The 22,367-nt window shown below is 35.4% G+C and overlaps 7 protein-coding genes across 11 annotated transcripts in view; 3 read left to right on the top strand and 4 right to left on the bottom strand.

The window, feature by feature from the left end:
* Positions 1 to 378: 378 nt before the first annotated feature.
* LOC109856995 (stomatin-like protein 2, mitochondrial) lies at positions 379 to 2,241 on the top strand. The gene is made up of 7 exons (XM_020432811.1): positions 379 to 583; positions 666 to 773; positions 860 to 1,007; positions 1,091 to 1,339; positions 1,474 to 1,629; positions 1,716 to 1,960; positions 2,047 to 2,241. The coding sequence occupies exons 1-7, from the start codon at positions 521 to 523 to the stop codon at positions 2,212 to 2,214; spliced, it is 1,137 nt and encodes a 378-aa protein (XP_020288400.1). The 5' UTR covers positions 379 to 520; the 3' UTR covers positions 2,215 to 2,241.
* Positions 2,242 to 2,535: 294 nt separating this feature from the next.
* LOC109856997 (protein KRTCAP2 homolog) lies at positions 2,536 to 3,535 on the bottom strand. Its single transcript, XM_020432814.1, has 3 exons — positions 3,312 to 3,535; positions 2,900 to 3,118; positions 2,536 to 2,774 (listed from the first exon to the last, which is right to left on the bottom strand). Exons 1-3 carry the CDS (start codon positions 3,313 to 3,315, stop codon positions 2,599 to 2,601), a joined length of 399 nt encoding a protein of 132 aa, XP_020288403.1. The 5' UTR covers positions 3,316 to 3,535; the 3' UTR covers positions 2,536 to 2,598.
* A 111-nt stretch (positions 3,536 to 3,646) lies between these two features.
* Positions 3,647 to 4,611, top strand: LOC109856998 (U6 snRNA-associated Sm-like protein LSm6). The gene is made up of 3 exons (XM_020432815.1): positions 3,647 to 4,004; positions 4,150 to 4,240; positions 4,359 to 4,611. The coding sequence occupies exons 2-3, from the start codon at positions 4,150 to 4,152 to the stop codon at positions 4,505 to 4,507; spliced, it is 240 nt and encodes a 79-aa protein (XP_020288404.1). The 5' UTR covers positions 3,647 to 4,004; the 3' UTR covers positions 4,508 to 4,611.
* A 133-nt stretch (positions 4,612 to 4,744) lies between these two features.
* Positions 4,745 to 6,140, bottom strand: LOC109856996 (protein TIPIN homolog). The gene is made up of 2 exons (XM_020432812.1): positions 6,060 to 6,140; positions 4,745 to 5,791 (listed from the first exon to the last, which is right to left on the bottom strand). Exon 2 carries the CDS (start codon positions 5,711 to 5,713, stop codon positions 4,790 to 4,792), a length of 924 nt encoding a protein of 307 aa, XP_020288401.1. The 5' UTR covers positions 5,714 to 5,791; positions 6,060 to 6,140; the 3' UTR covers positions 4,745 to 4,789.
* Positions 6,141 to 9,867: 3,727 nt separating this feature from the next.
* Positions 9,868 to 15,635, top strand: LOC109857021 (troponin C-like). 2 transcript variants are annotated; one of them, XM_020432869.1, is made up of 6 exons: positions 9,868 to 10,120; positions 11,261 to 11,291; positions 12,892 to 13,035; positions 13,383 to 13,502; positions 14,254 to 14,385; positions 15,300 to 15,635. In XM_020432869.1, exons 1-6 carry the CDS (start codon positions 10,097 to 10,099, stop codon positions 15,326 to 15,328), a joined length of 480 nt encoding a protein of 159 aa, XP_020288458.1. In that variant the 5' UTR covers positions 9,868 to 10,096; the 3' UTR covers positions 15,329 to 15,635. The 2 variants fall into 2 exon arrangements, with proteins under 2 accessions (XP_020288458.1, XP_020288459.1); XM_020432870.1 differs by having other exon boundaries at positions 9,870 to 10,099.
* Positions 15,636 to 15,805: 170 nt separating this feature from the next.
* On the bottom strand, positions 15,806 to 20,412 carry LOC109857020 (NCK-interacting protein with SH3 domain). Of its 4 annotated transcripts, none has more exons than XR_002250447.1 (10): positions 19,977 to 20,412; positions 19,687 to 19,877; positions 18,685 to 19,596; positions 18,343 to 18,545; positions 18,169 to 18,272; positions 17,841 to 18,059; positions 17,603 to 17,775; positions 17,392 to 17,489; positions 17,130 to 17,296; positions 15,806 to 17,045 (listed from the first exon to the last, which is right to left on the bottom strand). XR_002250447.1 is itself a non-coding variant. In XM_020432868.1 (10 exons), exons 1-10 carry the CDS (start codon positions 19,999 to 20,001, stop codon positions 17,206 to 17,208), a joined length of 1,890 nt encoding a protein of 629 aa, XP_020288457.1. In that variant the 5' UTR covers positions 20,002 to 20,412; the 3' UTR covers positions 15,806 to 17,205. The 4 variants fall into 4 exon arrangements, 3 of the variants coding, with proteins under 3 accessions (XP_020288457.1, XP_020288455.1, XP_020288454.1); XM_020432868.1 differs by having other exon boundaries at positions 15,806 to 17,296; positions 17,841 to 17,845; positions 17,972 to 18,059; XM_020432866.1 differs by having other exon boundaries at positions 15,806 to 17,296; positions 18,685 to 19,355; positions 19,452 to 19,596.
* A 147-nt stretch (positions 20,413 to 20,559) lies between these two features.
* Positions 20,560 to 22,367, bottom strand: part of LOC109857022 (transcription initiation factor TFIID subunit 5) — a 3,685-nt gene continuing 1,877 nt past the window's right edge. The window contains exons 7-11 of the mRNA XM_020432871.1: positions 22,138 to 22,283; positions 21,916 to 22,053; positions 21,334 to 21,527; positions 20,982 to 21,273; positions 20,560 to 20,883 (exon numbers count right to left, since the gene is read on the bottom strand). Of these exons, the coding sequence (XP_020288460.1) occupies positions 20,669 to 20,883; positions 20,982 to 21,273; positions 21,334 to 21,527; positions 21,916 to 22,053; positions 22,138 to 22,283 (985 nt within the window). The 3' untranslated portion in view covers positions 20,560 to 20,668. The remainder of the gene's footprint in view (positions 20,884 to 20,981; positions 21,274 to 21,333; positions 21,528 to 21,915; positions 22,054 to 22,137; positions 22,284 to 22,367) is intronic.

Below are 22,367 nucleotides of genomic sequence, written 5' to 3'. Positions count from 1 at the left end.
ACCAATCGCCGTCGCTTGTCGTTCGAGTCGACTTTCACGTCATTGGTCGATTCCACGAAAAACTGGGTGCGTTCAGACAATTCAACGGTTGCACAACGGTTGAGAGATAATCACTTCTGATTGGATCACACTTTTGGAACCGCTGCAGATTTTGAAGAATAGTCCTATCATAAGTGACGATCTCTCAACCGTTGAGTTGTCTGAACGCACCCACTGTAAGGTGCGTTCGTAGATCGCGGATTGAGACCTCTCGTGAACACGAGACCTGAGGTTCTGTACCTAAGGGCGCGATGTTCATTTGTCATTCGTCTTCGCTTAAAAATCGGACTTGATAAAAATTCGACCTATCAGAAGCTCCGTCAGTGTATATTCGTACGTCTAATGATGCGACAACACTTGATACCGCGCTGCGTGATCTTCTTTCTCATAACCTACAAAAATTAAGAGTGTCACGCTAATATAAATACGAATATATATGTGTTTTTCAACAAAACGTTCTGTGAAATTAATATAATTAAACATGTATAAACGCGCGGCGACCGGAGGTGCCATGATACTGACGAGAAATTTAGGAGTTCTTAAGGTAAAGTGTCTCACAAATAATTACCTTTAAATGTCTGAAAAATATATGTACACACACGGTACATTTTTTGTGTTTTTTACAGGATCACACATGTGCAAATATAAGAAATAAAATGTTCGGCTCGAACACCTCTCGATACAAGCCGTTAACTCCAATAAATACCATTATTATGTTTGTTCCTCAACAACAGGTTTGTATTATATATATATATTCATAATAAAAAAAAAAAACCATATGTAATGTATAAACAGTTTGTAAAATATTTTTATATTTTAGGCGTGGATTGTGGAGAGGATGGGCAAGTTTCACAAAATCTTAGAACCAGGTTTAAACATTCTGCTTCCTGTTATTGATAAAGTTAAGTATGTACAAATTTTGAAGGAACTAGCAATAGATGTGCCACAACAGAGTGCGGTTACATCGGGTAAATAAATTTATACAAGACACGTATATAATTTTAAATTTTGTGGTCTTCAGAATCATATGTTGTTTTTTTTTCTTTATTAGATAATGTGACCCTAAACATCGACGCGGTATTGTACTTAAGAGTAACTGATCCTTACCTGGCATCTTATGGTGTTGAGGACGCCGAGTTTGCTGTAATTCAAGTAGCCCAAACCACTATGAGATCTGAGCTAGGAAAGATATCCTTAGATAAAGTATTTAGAGAAAGAGAGGAACTAAATGTTGCTATTGTAGAAAGTATCAACAAAGCCAGTAGTGCATGGGGAATAAAGTGTTTGCGATACGAAATACGTGAGTTGCAAAGATATTTAATTACCGTTATTTGCGTAACAATTTGTCTTATCTGAGTAACGGTAAAAATACGTTTGTTTACACACTATTATTTGTATGGTAACTAACAAAAACACTTTGCATCTACATGTCAGGTGATATAAAATTACCGCAACGAGTACAGGAAGCAATGCAGATGCAGGTAGAAGCTGAACGTAAAAAACGTGCTGCTATATTAGAATCTGAAGGTATCAGAGAAGCTGAAATAAATGTGGCAGAAGGCAAAAGACTTGCGCAAATTTTAGCTTCAGGTGTTGTGTCGTTTATGATTTAATTAAAGATTGACGATTGAAAAGCATTCAGGCCCTTTTCAAGCCAGTACCTTTGACTGTTACAGAAGCGGCACAGCAGGAACAAATAAATAAAGCCAGCGGAGAAGCTGCTGCTGTGGTGGCGATAGCAGAGGCACGGGCGAAAGGGTTGCAAGTAGTTGCGAGCGCTCTTCGTACTGTGGACGCAAAAAATGCCGCAGCGCTTAGCGTAGCGGAACAATATATCAAAGCATTTAATAAGTTAGCAAAAGTTAACAACACGTTAATATTACCGAGCAATGTGGGAGACATTTCGACATTTGTAGCTCAGGTTTGTTACTTACTGAATTGCTCATTGTTTCGCTACATTGTTGTTTTTAACGACGTCATATTAAAGAACATCTTATTCTTTCTTAGGCGATGACAATTTATAAGCAAGTAATGCCGGGACATGCTAACAATCACCAAGTAAAGCAAGTAGATCAAAGAAACACATCAGTTGGTGAAGATTCGGATGAAATATTCGAATATTTTAGTGATAAAGAAGAAGCTGAAAAGCACAAGAAAGAGAAACAAAAATCCTAGAATATAAAATATTTATATCTATATTGTAAATATATTTTCATATAATTAAGTTTCATATGATCATAAATCATTTAAAATAAATTAATTTTGTTTCATTGACCTTTTTATTACAGTATGAATTGCTCTCTTAAATCTAATTAAGTAAATTGATATGAAAAACTTACAATTTATATTCAGTAACGATCTTTCAAGCTTTTATCTAGTTTGTATCCTAGAGAAAAGATCCACATATGATAAACCGTTTTACAGTTGAAAATTGTTTATGTTATAAATTGAAAGTTTTACATAAGACTTTTGGATTGAAAAAAGAAAACCAAGAAAAAGATGTATCAACACTTTTCATGATGTATAATAATAGAAAAATATAAACATCCTTGTACATATTCATTTGCGTCTCTTAGATTGCACTTGGATTGAATTCTGTACAGAAACACCATATGTTTCTTGAGAAATTCGATTCATGTAATAAAGTGCAAGGAGAGAGAATATTAAACATGTTGTGGTAGATACTCGATGTATCAGAGCAGAAGCAATTAGACTCAAAGTCAGTGAAAAAACCACTGTAACAAAGTAGAAAAAAAAAGACAGATTAGTTCTTTTTATGTAAAGTTTTTTCATGAAAAAATGATCTTTCTAATATACTGTGTAAATATGCTCTAATATAACAAGCTCGAAAATGCATTACCTTCTGGAAGCAATTTCTGTTGGAATGACTTTCCGAATAAAGACCTCTCGAGATTTCCCACAGCGGTCAATGTGCACATAAACAACAAAGATCCCACCCATCCACCCAATACAGTTCCAAATTGTGACGAACCCAGCCAACCTTTGTACATTTGCATTCCGGAAAACAGCAGTACCGTCATTATGGACGATAATACAAAAGATACTCCACTGCTAACAGCTGTAAAATGTCACGATATTGTTAACAATAATATGCAAAAAAAAACCTACCTACGAAAACTTAGTAAACTATAATAAAACCCAAAAAAATAGAATATTATTTAACATTTCCTGTCTTTGCAGGTAAAAACAAGTGTTGTTTGTTTTAATTGTGTGTGTTTTGATAAATCTTAATATATGTAAAAACCACATACCCATCGTCTTATCAGTTAGTGAATAATTAAAAAAACTCGTTCTTTTTCCTTTTCGATTTTTAGCGCAAGAATCAAATGCGAATATACAATTTTTTACTCGACATTCGAACTACGATAAACTGCTCTTTTGACACATGGACACCCTTGACACTGACAGCGGCATGTTCCAGCCACGGAGAAGCCTGAGAGAGCAGTCATTCCGTTTGAAAATATATTTTCTACGACTTGCAACGCTCCCGACTGCTGATTTTAGCGCCGTATATCCACAAAATGGATGTAAGAACTACAAAGCGACATTTACTTTATTGTCGATAAATATAGTCTCGAGTCGGTATACGAATACTGCTTATCACGATTACAACCGCGGTTTTTTAACACTTTTTCTACAATTTTAAATCTAAACTGTGAGAATCATAGTATAAAATTATGTGCGCGATATTGCAATTAGCAAAATTAAAAATCTACGCGCGGTTCGCAATGTTTTCACTGTCAAAATTCTAAAATCTACGTAAACCGAGCGCTGGCCATCTTCTGGCACCACGCACACACAGGTCACTAGTGACGATGACTGTGGAGTAGCTCTCGGTGTGGATATCATCTGCTTCCACTTTGACGAAAAATCTTGTAGATTTAGTAGTTAAGATTGTTTAGAAAATACGACGAGACTTTTTGATAACTTTTGTATCACTGAAGGTAAGAAAAAAATTATTTTTAACGCAACATCGATATAAACGCGTTACAAACAAACGTGTAAACAAACATCTAAACGTAGTTGCTCCTTCGTTTCATACACGCATATTCGATGTACAATAAACAATGATTTTTTAAATGTTGACAGATGAGTCGAAAAGAAGCGTTGTCTCAATTTATACAACAAATTCACGGACGACCTGTAGTTGTAAAATTGAACAGCGGTGTTGATTACAGAGGTAAATGTGTAGTAATATTAATTACTACTCCTCATTTGTATGTAATATTAGAGACAAAAAATACTTGTCTCTTTTGGACAATTTTTCTATATATATCACTATAATTAATTCTTTACAGGTGTGTTGGCTTGTATCGATGGCTATATGAACATAGCACTGGAACAAACAGAAGAATATGTTAATGGCCAATTAAAGGACAAATATGGAGATGCTTTTATAAGAGGAAACAATGTGTTATACATTAGTACGCAAAAACGTAGAAATTAATTAAATTAAACTGTAATATAAAAATATACAAGAACACACGAGAAGGGCTCAAAAATAGTCACATGTTTTTTCAATAAAAGCATACGAAATTTATCTTAATATTACAAATAAGTACCTTTTTTTTTGCTTCTACAGTAATATTGAGTAAGAATGACGTTGTATTACAAATACTAGTATATATTTTAATCTTATGAACAACAAAAGCCTCTCTCTACTATACATATATTTTTATTACTACTATAGTTTTTTTTTATTCAAATAGAATGTGTATTTTTTTTTTTTTTATATGTTTTCATTATTTTGTGACAATGTGATATCCGTTTGAGATGCATCTGTCTTATCCTCGGTTGTAAGATTATCATTGAATGTTTTGTCATTTGTGCTTTCTGTTAATTTTAGTTTCTTCGCTTCTTCCTGTTCTCTCCATCTCTGAAGTTTTCTTTGAATAGCCAACTGTCTGTTTCTTTCAATTCGTTCTTTAATCTCGTCGCTCAATTCGTGGTTTCTGGCAGTATTTGTATCTTCTACTTGCGAACTCTGTGTATTGTCGTTTTTCGATGATCGTACAAGTTCGTCAAATGCATCTTCAGCGGTGTTTGGACCCGCAGCAGACGCCGAAGCTCGAGTTTCAGCTTGCTTTTGCTTCTGTATTTGTTCCGTTATCAATAAATCAAAGTCGTCGAGAGGTGCGTTTTCCTGTTGTTCTTCTTCGCTGTCTACGTTGTCTTCAATAATCAAATCATTATCCGGAGCAATCATATCGAGTCGATATTTCTTGATAAACACCTGCAAGTCCTTTTTGGATCCGAGTTGCTCGACTCTCGCGAGAAAATCATCGAAATGATATTTTGGAAACAACCGATAAGACCAATATTCCAATCTTTTCATAATTCTATCGAGATCTGCTTTTTCACGTCCTTTGCCGTGAAACTTGAAATTTTCGAAGTACTTCTCAATAGCTTGAACGCCATTGGAACCTTTCAATTTTTCCGTGTCGAGTTTTGGTAAAGGATTTCTAACGTGCGTTTTGGTTTTTTTCGGATCGATTCTTCGCGCGGTCCCTTCGTCGTCTTTCTGATCGTTGGCAAAAGCCGCATCCTCTTCGTCGTCTCTTTGATTACCGTCAGATTCTTGATTTTCTATATCATCGTAAATGTTGGATTCTTGATTTTCATATTGTTCTATATCTTCATAAATGTCGGTCATGGTGTATAAATCTTCTTTGCCAGTAAATAGCTTGCTTGATTAAATTTCAGCACCACACTTTTTTTTTTTATGTGGATTCTTCTGTAAGAAAACAATTTATTTCATTAGAACAATGACGTAACACAAGAATTCCAAATCTATATATATGACAGAGTTTCTCATCTCTATAAATCTTTTCAACTCTTAACCTAAGTTGCGCTTCAAGAGCGACGAAGTCTGATTTTTACTTAAACACCTTAAAGTAAGTTCCTTTTGAATATTTTCTATATAAAAAAATTGATTTTTTCTGAAATATTCCACAATATCGTTGTAAAAAATGTTCATTGAAAACACAAATCTGGTTTACTTGCAATTCGAAGACGCCGGTCGTCTTAAAACTCGTTGTCGTCCTGCGATTCCGCGCTATTTTCTCTGCTGTCTTCCATAAACTTGTCGAATTGTCCGTCCAATTTTTTCATCCGTTCCAAAACGGACACCAGCAGTTTTTTGTTCAAACGATCGGTTTGCGTTATCTCTCTAACAACGGTCTCTTGCTTCGGTTCTTCCGGCGATCGTTCGGCGGTTTGCAATTTTCCTACCAACATGTTATTTTCCCGCTCCATCGGAGTTCCAGGCATCGTCGTGAAAAATTGACGCGTTAATTGAAGGAGATATTCAAAGAGATACACGCTTTATATGCGTGGTTGAACGTGAAATTATCACACAATCTCCGGAATCGTGTTTCAACGTGTTAAAACAACAGGTTCGCTCTGTTTTACTTGTACTCTCTGCACTTTATTTTCTTTTGTTTCTTTTTCTCACCAATGTGCGAACACCAATGCGCGTGTTTTGCTTTAAATTAAAAAAAAAAAAAAAAACACAGGACTCTATTTTACACAAACGCGTGCAATAAATAAAATAATATTGAAATACACCGGACCGATAACAAGTAGCATTAAGCCTCTTGCACAATGCGAGGGAATAGCGATAGCGATAAGCAATAGACGCACAGAATTCCAACTCGTCGGAAAATTTATTGCTTATTCCGATTTTCTGATCTGCATTGATACGTGTGTATTTTTTTTATGTTAGATTCCGCTGTTCCTATCGTTATTTATGAATATAAACTCTTTAAAACTGGTGTTATTTCTTTTCGCTATCGCTATTCCGTCCATTGTGCAAGGGGCTTTAGCGATAGAATATAACGAGTCGATTAATCGGTATTCGATTGATCGCAGAATCGAGAGTTGCGATATTCGAGCACCATTATCGATCGATTTGTGTTTGAATGCATTTTCTTTACCACGTGAAAACAACGAAAACAAATTTGAGTCATCAGAGTGAAGTTAAATATTTTTTGACTGATAAAATTTAGTCCGTTCCAAAAATAAAAAAACAATTGTTAATTGATATTCGATGTGTTCAAGATATTTGACTCGTAATAGATTTGTAAGTTCGCAAAATGCGACAGCCTCAGAAAAACAATTGTCATCACTTAACATTCGATATTCAAATATCCGATTGACGATTTAAATTAATTCACACATATAATAGATTTGTTAGCTCGCAAAATGTGATAGCCTTGACTAACATACTTAAGGTGTGGGAATTTGTTACTTTGCACAAATAAAGTCCAGCACGTGACCGAGAATATATCAATCGGATTAGAATTTTCGTGATTGAAGAGAAAAACCAGCGATGCGCGACGTCGTGTTATGCCAAGAGGCTGATTTATCGATGCCAAATTTTCTAAAAACTAATAAAGCTGTGTGCGGATCTGTGAAGAAGCAGAAATGATCGCACTTGTTGAGAGCGCGGTATATCTTAAACCACACGAGCGTGTCCGGAAAACCAAACCAATACTCGTTTGATCGCAATAAACAAATTGGAAATGCGCGTTCGTTGTAATGATTCCAAGTCGTCGATTCACATCGTCGTCGTTTTATACAGTACATTCCCGGTTTTCAATAGTTTTGTCGAATAATAACATTGTAAATAACGTGTGTTTTTGGACATAATCACTTGGTCCACAGCCAATACAAATATTTGCCGTGTATGTAATTTTCTGATAGACAAAAGTACCGGGTGAAACTCGACGACTGATATCACTCTTAATATAACAACGCACAATTTTTGTTTACTTTACATAAATGTTGTATTTAGTAATTTATACGCGCAAAAGCGATTCTAGTCTGCCAATATCTTGTCGCGCGTGCGATGTGTTTACATTTGCGAATAAAACCCTGCGTCTGACGATGACTATAAATACGACAAAATGTACCAAATTAAATTGTTTTCGTAGCAAATGAACAAAACAATTGCATTGTGGCGCGAAATGAGATATTTTAGTTATAAAACTGACCAGGGTGTAACATTAACTGACAACGCCTCGTCGCAAAATTAGTCATACGTCGTTGCCAGCGATCGAGTCGTTAAACAATAAACACAACCAAGCTAGAAGAAATTCAAAATCGACGTATAAGATGCGGTTGTTTATTGTTTTCTCGCACAGAGCACTGTCCGCGAAGAGGTTTTCTGCTGGCGAGTGTCCCACGATGAGCGTTTCTGCGCGTGTGTGTGTGTGTGTGTCCCATCGTTCATTTTCAACATGTCAAAATGTCCGGAAATTCTACCTGGCGCACGTTCGCGAAAATACATGAGCTGTAAAACATGATAAATGTCACATCCTCCCGCTGTGCTTTTTTTGTTTGTAACCGCGGATTATTAATTATGTTGTTAAGCGCGCTTAATGCAAAAACGACGAATTTTGTTTCTTACTTGCGAATGTAATTAATTGACGAGCGAAATAAAATATGTTATCGCTTTATGAAACGTGTGTGTAACACGCTCGAGAAACAAATCGTTTTACGCGTGTTTCGCTTTACGTTAAGTCGTCAGATATATTCAACAGAACGTTCAAGTGGAAATTCATTAAACAAATTAGATTCTAAATTATGCGTTGTAACGTGACACTTGTGTGACACGACTTTTGACAAATTTATTGCGAACTGGTTAGTGCGCGCGAAAATCCTTCATATTATATTTGCGAATTATATCTCGTGCGCAAAGATATATATATATATATGTAAAATTACAAGAACACGTATATTTCTGATTGTAAGATAAAAATTCACTTTTGTCGAAATAAAAAAATGCACCAAGTTTTTTCTCTTTACTTCTTCGCAATTACAAACTTGTCAAATAAGTTTTTGTTGTTGTTGTAACAAAGTGTTACAACACGATCCGAAAGATACAATATTTGTTTTGCAATGGATTCGAATCGCTTCTATTGTTTGCGAAGATTTTTGTCTTGATTCCAAGTAGCAAGTCTGACATCGATTTGTGTGTTCGGTGCACCATACGTCCCGACGTTTTACTGTCGCTTACGCTAACCACGGGATTTTCATTCTCTATTTTCGTACACGCTACAATATACAGTTATGTTCGCACAAAAACAGTTGTGTGTGTGTGTGTGATCGTACAATACAGAGATTTCCAATAAAAACTTGTATAAAAAAAATTGAAAGTAGCGATTAATGTTTCCTGGCATCGAATGTGAAACGTGTTACAAATGAGAACAGAGATTTAATTAGATTTATTCTGTCGCATATTAAATTACACCGTTGTACGTATATATTCTCACTAGCCTGTTTATCTTCTGTTAAGAGAGAGAGAGAGAGAATTAAAATTATGAAAAAAATACGATTTTTTATTACATCTAATTTTCAGATTATTGCCATCTTGAACTCAAAACTTTTTAAGCTATTTTCTCTGTCTCGATAAATCGCCGTTTGTTTTCACGGTGAGAAATAAATTAAATTTTAATTAAATTGTTTTCTTTCTCTTATACTTTTTTTATTGCTTTGTAGATATATCGTAATCTTCAAAATAATTTAAAAATAATTTGATTCCAATAATGGACACAAAGTACCGGTCACGTCTTTTCACCGGATGGCGTTACCGGATCCCGCGGGCGAACGCGAGAGAGAGACGAGGAGGAGCCCGCCTCTCTCTCTCTGCATTCGCGAGTCCGACTTGCTACCATCATCGGGGGATCCCAGAAATAGCGCAAACGTCTTCCTGAAAGCTCTAGAGCCGACGATTGGCTGGAGCTTTGCGGGGTGCGGTTCACAATCGCGGGCACGCAACCGCTATATTGTCCCATTCGAATATTATCGCGGCGCAGCATCCCCTCGCGGCAGTGCGTTTAATCGGCGAGCGAAAGACTGTACCGGGAGTTATCTCATTGCTTTCCTCTCAATTCTTCAAATCTTGCTTTCACACTCTCTCTCTCTCGGACGGAAGACTCGTTCCTGCGAGAAATCGGGATCGATCGTACAGTATTATCTTGGTGTAATTTAAAGTAAAAAAAAAAAAGTCAAAAACTCAGACCGCGCCGTCATCATGGTATGTTCTATCGATGATATTGTAAGTCGTCGCCCTGGTAAACATACACGTTTTCCTACTGTCATAGACTGTAGTCTACTCTCATATTTGTTGTATTTTTTAACTGTCTGTGCTCGGTGCTCTTTCTTTTTCTCTCTTTTTCTCTCTATCTCTCTCTCTCTCTTATCTTCTCTGACATTTTCAAAAACCTGTTGACTCTGTTGTCACAAAAATCGTATATATATATATATTTAATTTTTTTTTTGTATAATCTCTGCACGTCTGGCATTTAACTTTAGGTCGTAATTTTTTTCTCTAATCTTTTCTCTAAAAATCTCTTGTGTATCTATTATGTTTTATTTTTTATATGCATCGTGATTAAGCGATTAACACTTGTAGTTTTTTACTCTCTGTTAACGCTCCCGTGTAAAAGTGATCATCTCCGATCGCTTTCGATTGAGAGAGATTATTTCGGAACGAGGATGAATGAGATTCTATAGAAAAACGTGGTTGTTTCTTAGACGGCGAGTCAAGTCGACCGCCTCTTTAAAAGTGTGTTTTTTGTGAAAATAAAAAACAAAGATAGAATTTGTCACTTGGAACTATTGTGATAATGATATCAAGTAAAATAAAATCGACCGAGTGCTCTCTCTTTCCGCTACTATATACACTTTAGTTGTGACAAATCGTTTAAAGAGGCGGTTCGAAAAAGTAGTTTTACTAGTCGATTTACAAATTATTGCAACGGTAAAATCAATTGTGATTTCAAAAAATAACACTGTAAACTTGACTAGTTGAAATTTAAACCTGTTGAATGAATTTTAACAACGCACGAACAATGGGTAATGTTTTTTTTTTTTTTTTCAAAAAATAACTATCAACTAAACCGTGTCAAAAATTTAATGTTTAACAATTTGTGCATTTTTAAAAGTAATAAGAATGATAAAAATTATCTTTTTTAACCGCATATAGAAATACATCGCGAAAAGATACACGTACCTTCATTAAATAAAAATTTTACCGATAATATCTCGGTGATATAATATTTGCAAATGTATAAATTTAAAAATTTACAAAATTGCAAATACTGCAATATTAAAAAATTTTACAAATTTATAAACTTGCAGATATTGCAATATATTTATGAATTTTACTTTATCGCGTTTTTTACGATGTTTACAGGCTGATGAGCTGCCGGCGGAACAAATTGCTGGTACGTATTTTTTAATCATCTTGTTAACAATCTATTAAATACCAGTTTAAAATTGCGATAACAATTGTACAAATTTTCAAATCAATATCTAAAATGAATAAAAAAAAAAAGATTATTATAGTACGAAAGCATTTCTTGTGCGTGTGTGTGGTTCAACACATTCGCGACGGAGCATCACACGAGCACGAAGTCTCCACACACCTAAGACTAAAGATAGAAGCCTTTTAGATCGGAGAGAATGGTGTGTTCGATCGAGCTCGGATAAATTTTCATTGCTTTCCCCGTCTTTACTCGAGTTTATTTACGCTTTAATCCGATCGGGAGCAGCTGCGGTGAGTGCGGTCTATGTATAGCCGGGCTCTCTGCGGAGAGAGAACGAACACGCGATCTTCTCGACGCGAGAGAAAAGAGTATCCTTCTTGCGCGACACAACGCGATCAGTTCCGCGCGGATATATATCGAAATGATATAAATAGAAAAAGAACAAGAAATAAACGAGAGAGTTTCTCCAGCTCGGAAAAAAATTAACGATCGCGTTTAGATTTGCATCATTTTTCCAGCTGTTTGCGATCGCGCGTCTTACGTAGATATCGCGTGATGAATGTAGCAAAAAAACTTCAAAACGAAATGTCTCATGGAACTTTGAGCCTTGCTCGAGCGGCGCAATAAACGCGGAGCTCCGAAGAGCGTTACGAATATAGCTCCGAACCGTGTGCGAGATTCTTTAAAAGCGTGTAAAATATATCGAGACGCAATTTGTTTTTCCTTCGCGTTCCTGATCGACAATACAAAGAATCTGCGATCGACGATTTGAAGTTTCTTCTCGGGAAAAAGAGCGCGATGTCTCGATATCGCACATCGATCCGCAACACTTGTCGCGCGTATAAACGTTAGATTCGTATACAGATGTATTTATATCGTATGTATATAATATACAAAAAAAAAAAACATATATATATACATATTAATATTTTGCAAACAATTCCGCCACGCAGAAGTTGGCTTATGGCCGACAATTTTATTTTGGATTAAAAATAAAGCGCGGACGATCCATAAGAGAATTGCTATAGGAAGATTTAGAGTAAGGTAATACGATACCGTGTAAAACGCCGTCGAAAAGGATTTTGGAGTTTAAATAAAATCTCGTTAAATCTCTCGCGGGGGACGAGTCAGGCGTAATTTAATTTGTTGGATGTGTCATAAAATATATTTCGCGCGACACGAAAAGCGATCGCAAGGTGTGAGGAATCACGAGGTTTTTGATTCTTACACGGGATTGATAAATAAGTAAATAAATCTCCTGTGTGCGAGTCCAGTGCGCGGACCGCGCGCGCGGAACGAAGACGCATCGAGCCAAATAAGCTCAGCGCCAGCTGCTCTTTTACTGACAGAAGGGCGTTAACATTCGGTCTAAATTCGAATCGCCTCTCGGCGAAAGTTTTCAACCAGGAGATTTATGATTTGTATAGCGAAAAACACACCGATTTCGAAAGTAGTACTATTCTACATCGTCTCTCTTTGTTGTTCGAGATCATCGGACTCCGATTTTGCTGCACATGTCGCGGAGAAGATAATGATTGATTATAAATTTCTTTTCCAGTCTTGCGCAAGGCTTTCGACAGCTTCGACCGGGACAAAAGCGGCAGCATTCCCACCGACATGGTAGCCGACATTCTTCGGTTAATGGGTCAGCCGTTCAACAAGAAGATCTTGGACGAGCTCATCGACGAAGTCGACGCTGATAGTAAATATCGCAATGACAAATACGCCAACGAAAACAAGTCAATGGCAATCTTCCCTTTTCGAAAACGCAATCGACCCGAGTCTGGTCGCATTAAGCACAACATGAAATTTATTTATAAGGATTATTAACGAGGCACTGTGTAACAATAAGAGCTTGTTTACTCTTCCTATTTTCAATGTTGATCGTCGGATAACGTTGTACGCGCGCAATTGGCCCCTGTGCGAGTTGTTGTCGAATGTCAAACGATTTAATTCATCGCGACCGCATCCCTTTCCTCGGAAATCTTATATTTATAGAATTCACGGAAACACGGTTTTCTTATGTGTTTATTTCGCCGTTTCACGCAGAATCCGGACGGCTCGAGTTTGAGGAGTTCGTCACGTTGGCGGCGAAGTTTATCGTTGAGGAAGACGCGGAGGCGTTGGAAAAGGAACTTCGCGAGGCATTCAGGCTCTACGACAAGGAAGGTAAAAACTGGTTGTAAAACAGTTTAATTTAGAACATTATTACGCATTGTTGAAAAGCAACGCGACGCGTCCAAAGCGGTGCGAATGATTGACTTCACAAAAGAAATGAACCGAAAACCGGAGAAATTTCACAACCGGAGAAGAGACACACGCGTGACAAGTGTCTGACACGCGCGCGTGACAAGAGAATCACGAAATACGTTTCCCATCAACAGGCGCATTAATTTTGCATTAAGCTCGTTGTTGTAGTTTGAATGTAAAAATAATTCAACGCGCGAGGACTGTGCGCGAGGACGGTGTGATTTCCTCCCACACCGGAGGAATCTCACGTGTACGCGAACGAAAGCCAAGAATAACGTAACCGCACCTTTCGCGAATTACGATTATGCTGAAAGTGTGGCATATATGCGGTTTAACACTTGCTGGCATCGAGAAGATAAATATTCGCTGCGCCACCCGGAGCGCATAAATTTTGCAATTAACGTTTGTGTCAGGAAGATGACGACATGTCGAAATATATTTTGGAGATGTGCAACTTTGTAATTACCAACGAAAGAGCGCGAACTAACAATGTTAACGATATTTCGAATTGTAACTTTTGTGAGCGCAAGCGCGTAAAACGAAAGGTGAGAGAGACATCCACATCGCAATAACTTATGTTATTAGAAATTATTGCGCGCAATTACTTGACGGTAATATGCAAATATTACTTACACAATGTTTCTTGCATTATATCTTTGTTTTGTATCAGGTAACGGCTACATCCCAACAACATGTTTGCGTGAAATTCTGAGAGAGCTGGACGATCAGCTGACGACCGAGGAACTGGACATGATGATCGAAGAAATCGACTCCGACGGATCCGGTACAGTAGATTTCGATGGTAGGTTTCTAATTGGTTTTTTTCTTTCCATTTCCTCGAGAAAAATATGTGTGAGGTTTAATAAACTGTGAATTATGTAAACAAAAAATAATATAGAGGATAACAATGTTTGTGATCGGTTTAAATTCTGGAAACTCTCTTGTGCGACTTAGAAAAATACTTACTTTTTTTTCTAGTTTAACTTTAGTGTTGATAAAATGCGAATATGAAGTCTGAATCAAACGGGAAAGTAAATTAAAGTGTTAAAAATTAAAAAAATGGAATTAATTAAAATTATTAATTAATTCCACTGTTCTTTTATTCTTCTGAACATTAACATGTATATATATATATATATATATATATATATATATATATACATTAATGTTCAGAAGTATATATATATATGTGTCTACGCGACATATTGAGCAAGTAAAGTCAAAATAATTTATTTATACATACAACCGAACAAATTGGCAGATCGAGGATGCCACTGATCTCGCGACTGCTTATTTACACGTGTGTATGTAACAAATCGTAGCGATTTATCAGAATCATACATCCGTTCCAATTTCCGATGAAGCTCACACAAAGTGTGATATTTATAAAAACTCTTTCTCTCTATTGAACTGTGTACATAAGATATATCTCTAGAAAACTATATTTGAATGAGAAAAAAAGATCTAGAATATATATATTTTAGAATTTAGTCTCTAAAGTTTTAAATGTTTTTTTCTCTATTTTTTATTTTTATTCTAATTTTTTTTTATGTAAGAAAATTCGTTCTTCACAAGAGCAAGTAAACTATTAGAGTTGGGAGTGTAATAATGAAATCTTTAATTCAACATTTTCGCATATTTTCAAATTAATTTGAAACAAGTTCTACGCGAACAAACACTTGCTTCCTTGCATTTTTGTATTTTTTCTCTTTACAGAATTCATGGAAATGATGACTGGTGAATAATCGTTTTGAGGAAACAACCGCTCTTGTGAATCCAAAGACACTTACATTTTACACACATCACATGAAACTAATCATTTGCGTGTTTGTACGAGAAATCGCAACAATGCGCGAACAAAATATTGCACAGAAATTATCTTTCGTTTTTACAATTATAGTCACGGAGGCAAACCTCTGCCACGAACATCGCATCGAATGAATTATCTCTCCCGCTTTTATACATACGTCATATTATTGTTGTAATACAAGTTTTATTTTATTTCATACACTTTTAACTCCTTGAAATATTTTCAATAAAGAAATCAATATATATTTATTGTTGTTAATAAAAGAAACAAAATAAAAATCTTATACTTTGTTGTTTAATAATACGAATACTATTCTTCTTAGTGATGTAAGTCTAAGAAATTTGCTTATGATCTTGATTTGTCCAAACTTCTCGAAATAGTGGAAGAAAGGAGAAATCAAACGTCCACGATAAAGACCCCACGTAAGCTAAACTTTTAATTTATTTAACATTATAATCACAATAAATTCGAGATTTCTATATAATTGACATGTCGATAGTTGCAAACATAACGTAGAATGTAACATGCTTAAAAAAATATATAGTCACTAATTATAGACTAGCAAGTTCACTGATCGCAGTGGCACCTAGTATAAAGTCTTATGAGTAATTCTCTTCTCAAGGAATTTATATATTCAAGATTTTATTTATTATAATCAGAAAATACGCTAAATAAAAACGGCACTGTGTTTTAGACAAAGTATATTTTATATCTCTCTTCAAAAAGTAAACTATATATATATATATTAAGTTAGAATTTAATTTCTATGACTTAGAGAGAGAATATCTTGTTCTAACATACATAGAGATGTGTGGACTAGACTATATTTTTTCACGGAGAAATTTTACTTGTAATTTCAATTAACTTCTCCATTTTTAACAATATAGAGAGAGACACACAGACGAATATCTATATTTATATTATAAATTTTATCTGTGTATGTAATAAGTTACTTCAGTTTTTTTTTTTTTTTTTTTCAATTACTCTATTATAACAATAAACTTACGGGTCGACAAAAATAACACGGACAAACTTCGAATTGATACTGAAGATCTCATGTCATGTTTGTCACTACACACACATAATCATACGATATATAAGCATTGTCTTAACTTCGTCATATAAATTAATTTCTACAACTGATTAAAAAATTTATAAATTTGATTCTTAAAAAGTCTTCTTTTAGATCTTTTTTTTTTTTTAAATAATTGCTCATTGTTGTGTTAACAAATATCCTGCGTAGTTTGATCAAAAACAAAAACAATACAATGTGTGTGCAGTGTTTCTCTCTTCTAATGGAAATTTCTCCTTCTTTCTTCCTATCCCGCTTTCTTTTTCCTATCTTTGTCGCCTCTCTGTCGACCTTTGCCTACTGATTATACAACTTACGCCAATGGAATGTTTTTTTCTATATTAATGGTCCTCATATGATAAAATGGATAGGACTTATCGTTTTTTATACTATCATAGTATATAATAATGAATAACTTTAGACGTCCTTTACACTAAATTGTGATTTATGATTTTACCTATACGAATGATGTGTTTTATAGCACCAACCAAATGAAGACATTTTTATGGCAGTCATAAAATATATATATATATATATCATTAATCTTTCATAAATTGTGTGCGTCTTACTATCTTCTTCGCTAAAAAAAAAAAAAAAAAAAAAATATATATATAAACAAGCCGAAAGAGGATTAAGAAAATTTTGTGTGATTCTGCTCTTTTACTTCAAAATAGAATTGTTTAGACGAGAGTTTGCAAATCATCTTCCTCTAAATCCGGGTTAGAGGATGAAATTAAATGTCACATTTGGAAGAAGCGTGGAAACTCATTGCTAATTTCGCGTACTACCTGCTGATCTTCTTGGCTCTCTGTCGTTTCTTCGCAAAATATCCTAGCATAATAAATAAATACAGAAAATACATTGTAAAAATATGATAAATTATTGTAACGTAGTTACATTGCACACACATATGCAATGAATCTTACCTTGTGAAACATTTTAGCAAATCCTCAGATCGATGACGATGCTCGTTGTAACTCGTTGTGCGTAGAACTCGACGACAGAGTTCTAAATATTGTCTACGCTGTCATTGCATTAAAGAGAATAACAAGTGAGAGATTTACATTTTTCTTTTTTTTTTTCTGTAAATTTAACATTAGTCTTATTACGTTATATAATATTATGTTTATGTAATACCTTATCACCGGGAAACATGTCAAAAAGCTGCCTCAGTATAATATCAATAAGAACTTTTACATCGTTGGTGTAAAACAAACTTGCTATGGCATCGTTACTGAACAAATCGATAAAAAGTTTCAACACAGAGTGCGGCGGTTGTGGTTTGTGATCAAATATGCGCACCGGATCCTCTATGGCAAGTTAAAATTTTGTCAGCTCGGACAGTCAGCCCTGACATTACGTGCATAAAATTTACCTTCTCTGTTAAAAAGGAATAAAATTTTTTCAGTGAAAGTCTTGGCCACAGTCCGCTCACGTAAGGCATTAAGAACTATATTTTCAGAAGACGCAAATTGCAGATTGTAGGATAATATTAAATTTACGAACAAGTCTGGGATTTGATCTTCTAAATCTGTATCGGGTGGTGTTTCTATCAAGTCCAGAAGAAACGATATAAAGTCTGTACCAAGTTGCTCTGCAAGAAATTCAAAAATTAATATACAAAAAAAAAAAACTAATACTTGAATTTTTCTACAGTTTTTTCCAAAAATTTATAATATTACGTTGGTTTGTATTTAGCTCACCCAAATGCGTAACTGGCATAGGTTCACCCATTGAAAATATCATTGTAAGCAGCACAGAAGAATATTTCAATCTCTGCACATTTCTAGGATTGCTCTTCATGTCTCTATAAAAAAATTATTAAGTTATTATTTGAAATTGTTATATGCACTATTAGATTATTTAATTCGCAATACCTTGCTAATTCCATTGGTAAAATACTATTTAACATTATAGTTAGAACCATAGGATCCAAACTGCACATAACACCGAACGATTGTAACAATAGTTGTCTAATGGTCCATCTTGTCTCCATTTGATAATACTGTATTAATATTGTTACCCCGTTATATCGATCTTGTCTCAAAACATATTTTGACACATTTGCGTCAGCATTGGTCTATTTAATTAAAGGAAAACAAAAATATATGTTATCTCACAAACTCGCATATAATATTGTGTATTATAAATAAATTAATCTAATAAATTAAAAAATTCAAATTTTTATATCGTTTTATAGAAAATAAAAAGATAAGTACCAGTATTTCGGTCAATTCTTTGATATAATCTACAATGACAGCCTCATCCTCGTAGAGCATCCAACTCCTCTGCTGTGAATCTTCCTTGCACGAAGTCAATTCGTTGAAAATAATTTTCAACCTATTAGCATCGTAAGTTTCCTCTATACTAATTTTTGACACGGTCAGCGGTGTTTGTAGCTGATGCAGCAAAGCATCAAAATAGTGACTTACACTTTCCGGCAGCAGTTGCTGCAGACTAGCTACTACAACTGTAACCGCTACCTTCGACATTTCGTGACTAAGCTGAGTATTTTTACGCACTTGGTCAAGCAATTGATAAGCACTTCGCGGGTTAATGGCTTGTAATAACGAGGAATTGCTCTTAGCTGGCGAGCTCTTGGTTGGCGAGGAGTTGCTCTTGACTGGTGAGTTGGTCTTAACCGGAGAGTTACTATGTATTGTTTGTATACTACCTTGTGAAGCGCTTTTACGCACTTCGATTATCTGCGTCGGAACTTTCTGCACAATATCCGACGACGATTGGCGAGGAAGCGATTGCACGCGCTGCTCATTTCCTCCCGACCTTTGGCACTGTGTAATCGCATGATTGCTTATATCTGCATTTGTATTGCCATGAAGAGTAGTTTGTGCTGTTGCGTAGGAAGTATTGCTCGGCGCCGATCTAACATCTACATTATCGTTGACAGTTGTCAAATACGTTTCTTTCGATTGAACATTAGATTTAAAATCTGGCGGTTTAGGCGCTGGTCTTTTAGTCTTTATACCTAGTTCGATTAGTTTCTTCTTTTCTATTAATTTTGCTAGAAGATCTTGCTTGTCAGAATGCAAGGAGTCACCTTGTCTATTATCTTCAGTTTCCAAAGTTATTATACAGTCTTCTAAAAATCCAATCAAGAATTGTGGCTGCACCTGATGACCAATTGGACAATATGGACAATACTTTTTTTTTATATTTGTCTACTTAGTCTTAAAAATAGATATATACAAATATATACATACCTTTACAGGAGTAACATAATTGGATGGTATATAGCCCAGACGTCCTCCTCTATTTACAACTTGCCACCAATTTTTTTGTTTGATGTTGCGCTGCAGCAGAAGAAAGTGTTCACCTTCCCGGAAGCTGAGAGTCTTCGCGAATGTGGCCTTGAAGTCGTACAAGGCTTTAACCACCTCATAACTCTCCGTAGCTGTACGAATGAAAAGTACAAAGAAATTTGTTCGAAAAAAAAATTATGTCAAAATCGCGAAAACATCGCGAGCTTTTGCAATGTAAATATTATACTCACCTAACCTTGCACTGTCATCGTCCATCGTCGTTAAAAGCGAAAGTGAAACGCGATAAATTTACGAGGACAACGCCCAGGTGAAAACCCGAGTGAACGTCAGAGAGAACCGCTTACTTACTTTCATTTGTGTTCAGACATTTTTATTTTCCTCCAATGTAACTTGCCTTTTTTTCCGTCAACAACTTTTTGCTCCGGATCAAATTCTCTGTGTGTGTGTGCGTGTATTGCTCTGTCGCACTTACTTACATACCACTGTTAGTTTACCACGAAACTACCGCCATTCACCCCATTCACTCGCCTGTCGTATTCGAGTTGCAAAACTCGTGCGAATTATCGATCGCAATGCATCATCTCGCTCGGCCTTATTATTGCCTCGTATTTCAAGTTATATTTGCACAGAGCGGTCTCTTATTTTGTATATTATTCATCGCAACAACGATCCGAAATAATCGCAAACAGAGAAAGAATAAAAACAGATGATGAATTCCAGAGACACCGCCGGTCATATATAATTTGTAATATAATATAGCTTTTATTAAATTTTATACACATATATGTACATATAATATTATTTTTGTCATATCTAGTATTACACAATATCATAAAGCTAAGAAGTATAAAAAATTTATCTCATAAAAAATTCTCATATATATGTACAAGAAGTATATGAAAAACCTAATAAATGCCGTGAATCATGTCGAATCGAACATACCGATACCTAACAGTAAATTTCTACGCGAAAAATGTAACGCTATTACAGGTGAATTTTTTGTGGCAAAGGTACGCAGTAAATAAGATTCCGCATTAGTTTTCACATCGGGATTATGCGAGACGTTAACGTCCTCCAAACTCATCTCTTCCGCTAGTTTTGTAAAATCCCACAATTTTAATGTGCAATCTAAAGATCCTGACAAAATAAAAATTTGTTAGTAACATTCGTTCCGGTTTTTTATATTTCTATTTTTTTTATTTTTTTTTATGTTAATGGAATAGAAGCGAAAGTACCTGAAACTAGAATATTGCCATCTCGACTGAACGACAGACAATGAATATTACCGGTGTGGTCCGACAAAGCCGCGACAAGATGACCGTGCGCCAGATCCCATACGAGGACACGATGATCGGCACCGGCGGAAGCTAAAAATCGTCCTTCCGTCGAGAAGGCTAGAGAATAAATTGATCCCTTATGTCCGGTCATTAAACGGACCTGACTGCCGGACACGCAGTCCCACAGTCTAACAGTCTGATCACTCGAGCCGGTCGCGACGTAATTTGAATTTGGATGAAATTGTACCACCTGCAAAGTAACAATTGATTATTTATAAAGTAATGTAACTCTTGACAAACAACGACTTACATCAACATCTGAATAATGGCCAGCAAATATTCGCAATGGCTGATGAGAATCAGTTGCCCATAATCTGGCTGTCTTGTCGTTCGAGGCAGTTGCGAAGTAATAACCATGCGGCGAGAATCTTACGCACCACACGGGAAACAAGTGACCCTTGTAGCAGACGACGCATGTCCATGTATGCAGAGACCACAACCTAACTAAAGTCACAAAATCGTCACTCCCTACGTATAATCCCGTAACTCCAAAACGCAAATTTTAGAGGAGAGCAGTTTAAAAGTATAAAGCTTCATATGTTTCCCTATAGTTAGGGATCTTTCGGTTTCAAATTTGTACTTTATTTATGAATATTTTTTTTTAATATTTGGTGACCATAAAGAACATGACTTTCTAAGTGTCATTATGCAATAAACTGAAAATCCCATACGTGACACTTATGTAATTATACGTAGGGAGTGAGGAAATATCAAAATATTACCTCAATATTAATTTTCACCGCGATTATTTTCTTTTACATATATACAATACATATAATGTTAAAAATATATTAAAATTGCAAAACCTTTCTATGCTTTTTTGACATCTTACTTGTAGCATCTTCCGATGACGAAAGTAAGAGATTTCTATCTGGACTGAACGAAAGACTATAAATAGGTCCACTATGACCGAATAGATTTCTTGCAGTTTCCGCCGTTCGATCATCCATCATTCTGACCAACACGTCGTCTACAACGTTTTTTTACGTACAAATGTACTATAAATCTACAAACGTGCTAGAACTGTTTTCGTTTCTTCTTAGTTTCATTTTACCTGCTTCTCTATCAATATCCTGTAATTGTTCACCCGTTTTCATCAATCTCAACTTTTGTGGAATCAAACTCCATACTTTTATACCAGAATCGCTGAATCCGATAGCCAACAAACTCGAGTCTTCCGCTATTTCCGCCGCTGTTACACTAAATAATATATATATATATTTATATATATATATATTATTTAGTACTAAATAATATATATATAACACTAAATAATATATATAT

Source organism: Pseudomyrmex gracilis, unplaced genomic scaffold, assembly GCF_002006095.1.
Source record: "Pseudomyrmex gracilis isolate BER0280 unplaced genomic scaffold, ASM200609v1 scaffold_139, whole genome shotgun sequence".
Taxonomy (NCBI): Eukaryota; Metazoa; Arthropoda; class Insecta; order Hymenoptera; family Formicidae; genus Pseudomyrmex; species Pseudomyrmex gracilis.
Note: the sequence above shows the minus strand (reverse complement) of the source record. Positions and strands in the feature narration are given on the sequence as shown.

Coding starts and splice junctions, on each gene's coding strand:
- LOC109856997 (XM_020432814.1), bottom strand. Junction 2,775..2,899: donor ACAGAAATTGCTTCCAGAAG/GTAATGCATTTT, acceptor ACTTTGTTACAG/TGGTTTTTTCACTGACTTTG.
- LOC109857021 (XM_020432869.1), top strand. CDS start 10,097: ATGGTATGTTCTATCGATGATATT. Junction 10,121..11,260: donor TATGTTCTATCGATGATATT/GTAAGTCGTCGC, acceptor CGATGTTTACAG/GCTGATGAGCTGCCGGCGGA. Junction 13,036..13,382: donor CGACGAAGTCGACGCTGATA/GTAAATATCGCA, acceptor CGTTTCACGCAG/AATCCGGACGGCTCGAGTTT.
- LOC109856995 (XM_020432811.1), top strand. CDS start 521: ATGTATAAACGCGCGGCGACCGGAGGTGCCATGATACTGACGAGAAAT. Junction 1,008..1,090: donor ACAGAGTGCGGTTACATCGG/GTAAATAAATTT, acceptor TTTCTTTATTAG/ATAATGTGACCCTAAACATC. Junction 1,630..1,715: donor TGCGCAAATTTTAGCTTCAG/GTGTTGTGTCGT, acceptor TGACTGTTACAG/AAGCGGCACAGCAGGAACAA.
- LOC109856998 (XM_020432815.1), top strand. CDS start 4,150: ATGAGTCGAAAAGAAGCGTTGTCTCAATTTATACAACAAATTCACGGA. Junction 4,241..4,358: donor CAGCGGTGTTGATTACAGAG/GTAAATGTGTAG, acceptor AATTCTTTACAG/GTGTGTTGGCTTGTATCGAT.
- LOC109856996 (XM_020432812.1), bottom strand. CDS start 5,713: ATGACCGACATTTATGAAGATATAGAACAATATGAAAATCAAGAATCC.
- LOC109857020 (XM_020432865.1), bottom strand. CDS start 20,001: ATGGACGATGACAGTGCAAGGTTAG. Junction 19,597..19,686: donor ATTATGTTACTCCTGTAAAG/GTATGTATATAT, acceptor ATTGGTCATCAG/GTGCAGCCACAATTCTTGAT. Junction 18,060..18,168: donor TATGCCAGTTACGCATTTGG/GTGAGCTAAATA, acceptor AATTTCTTGCAG/AGCAACTTGGTACAGACTTT.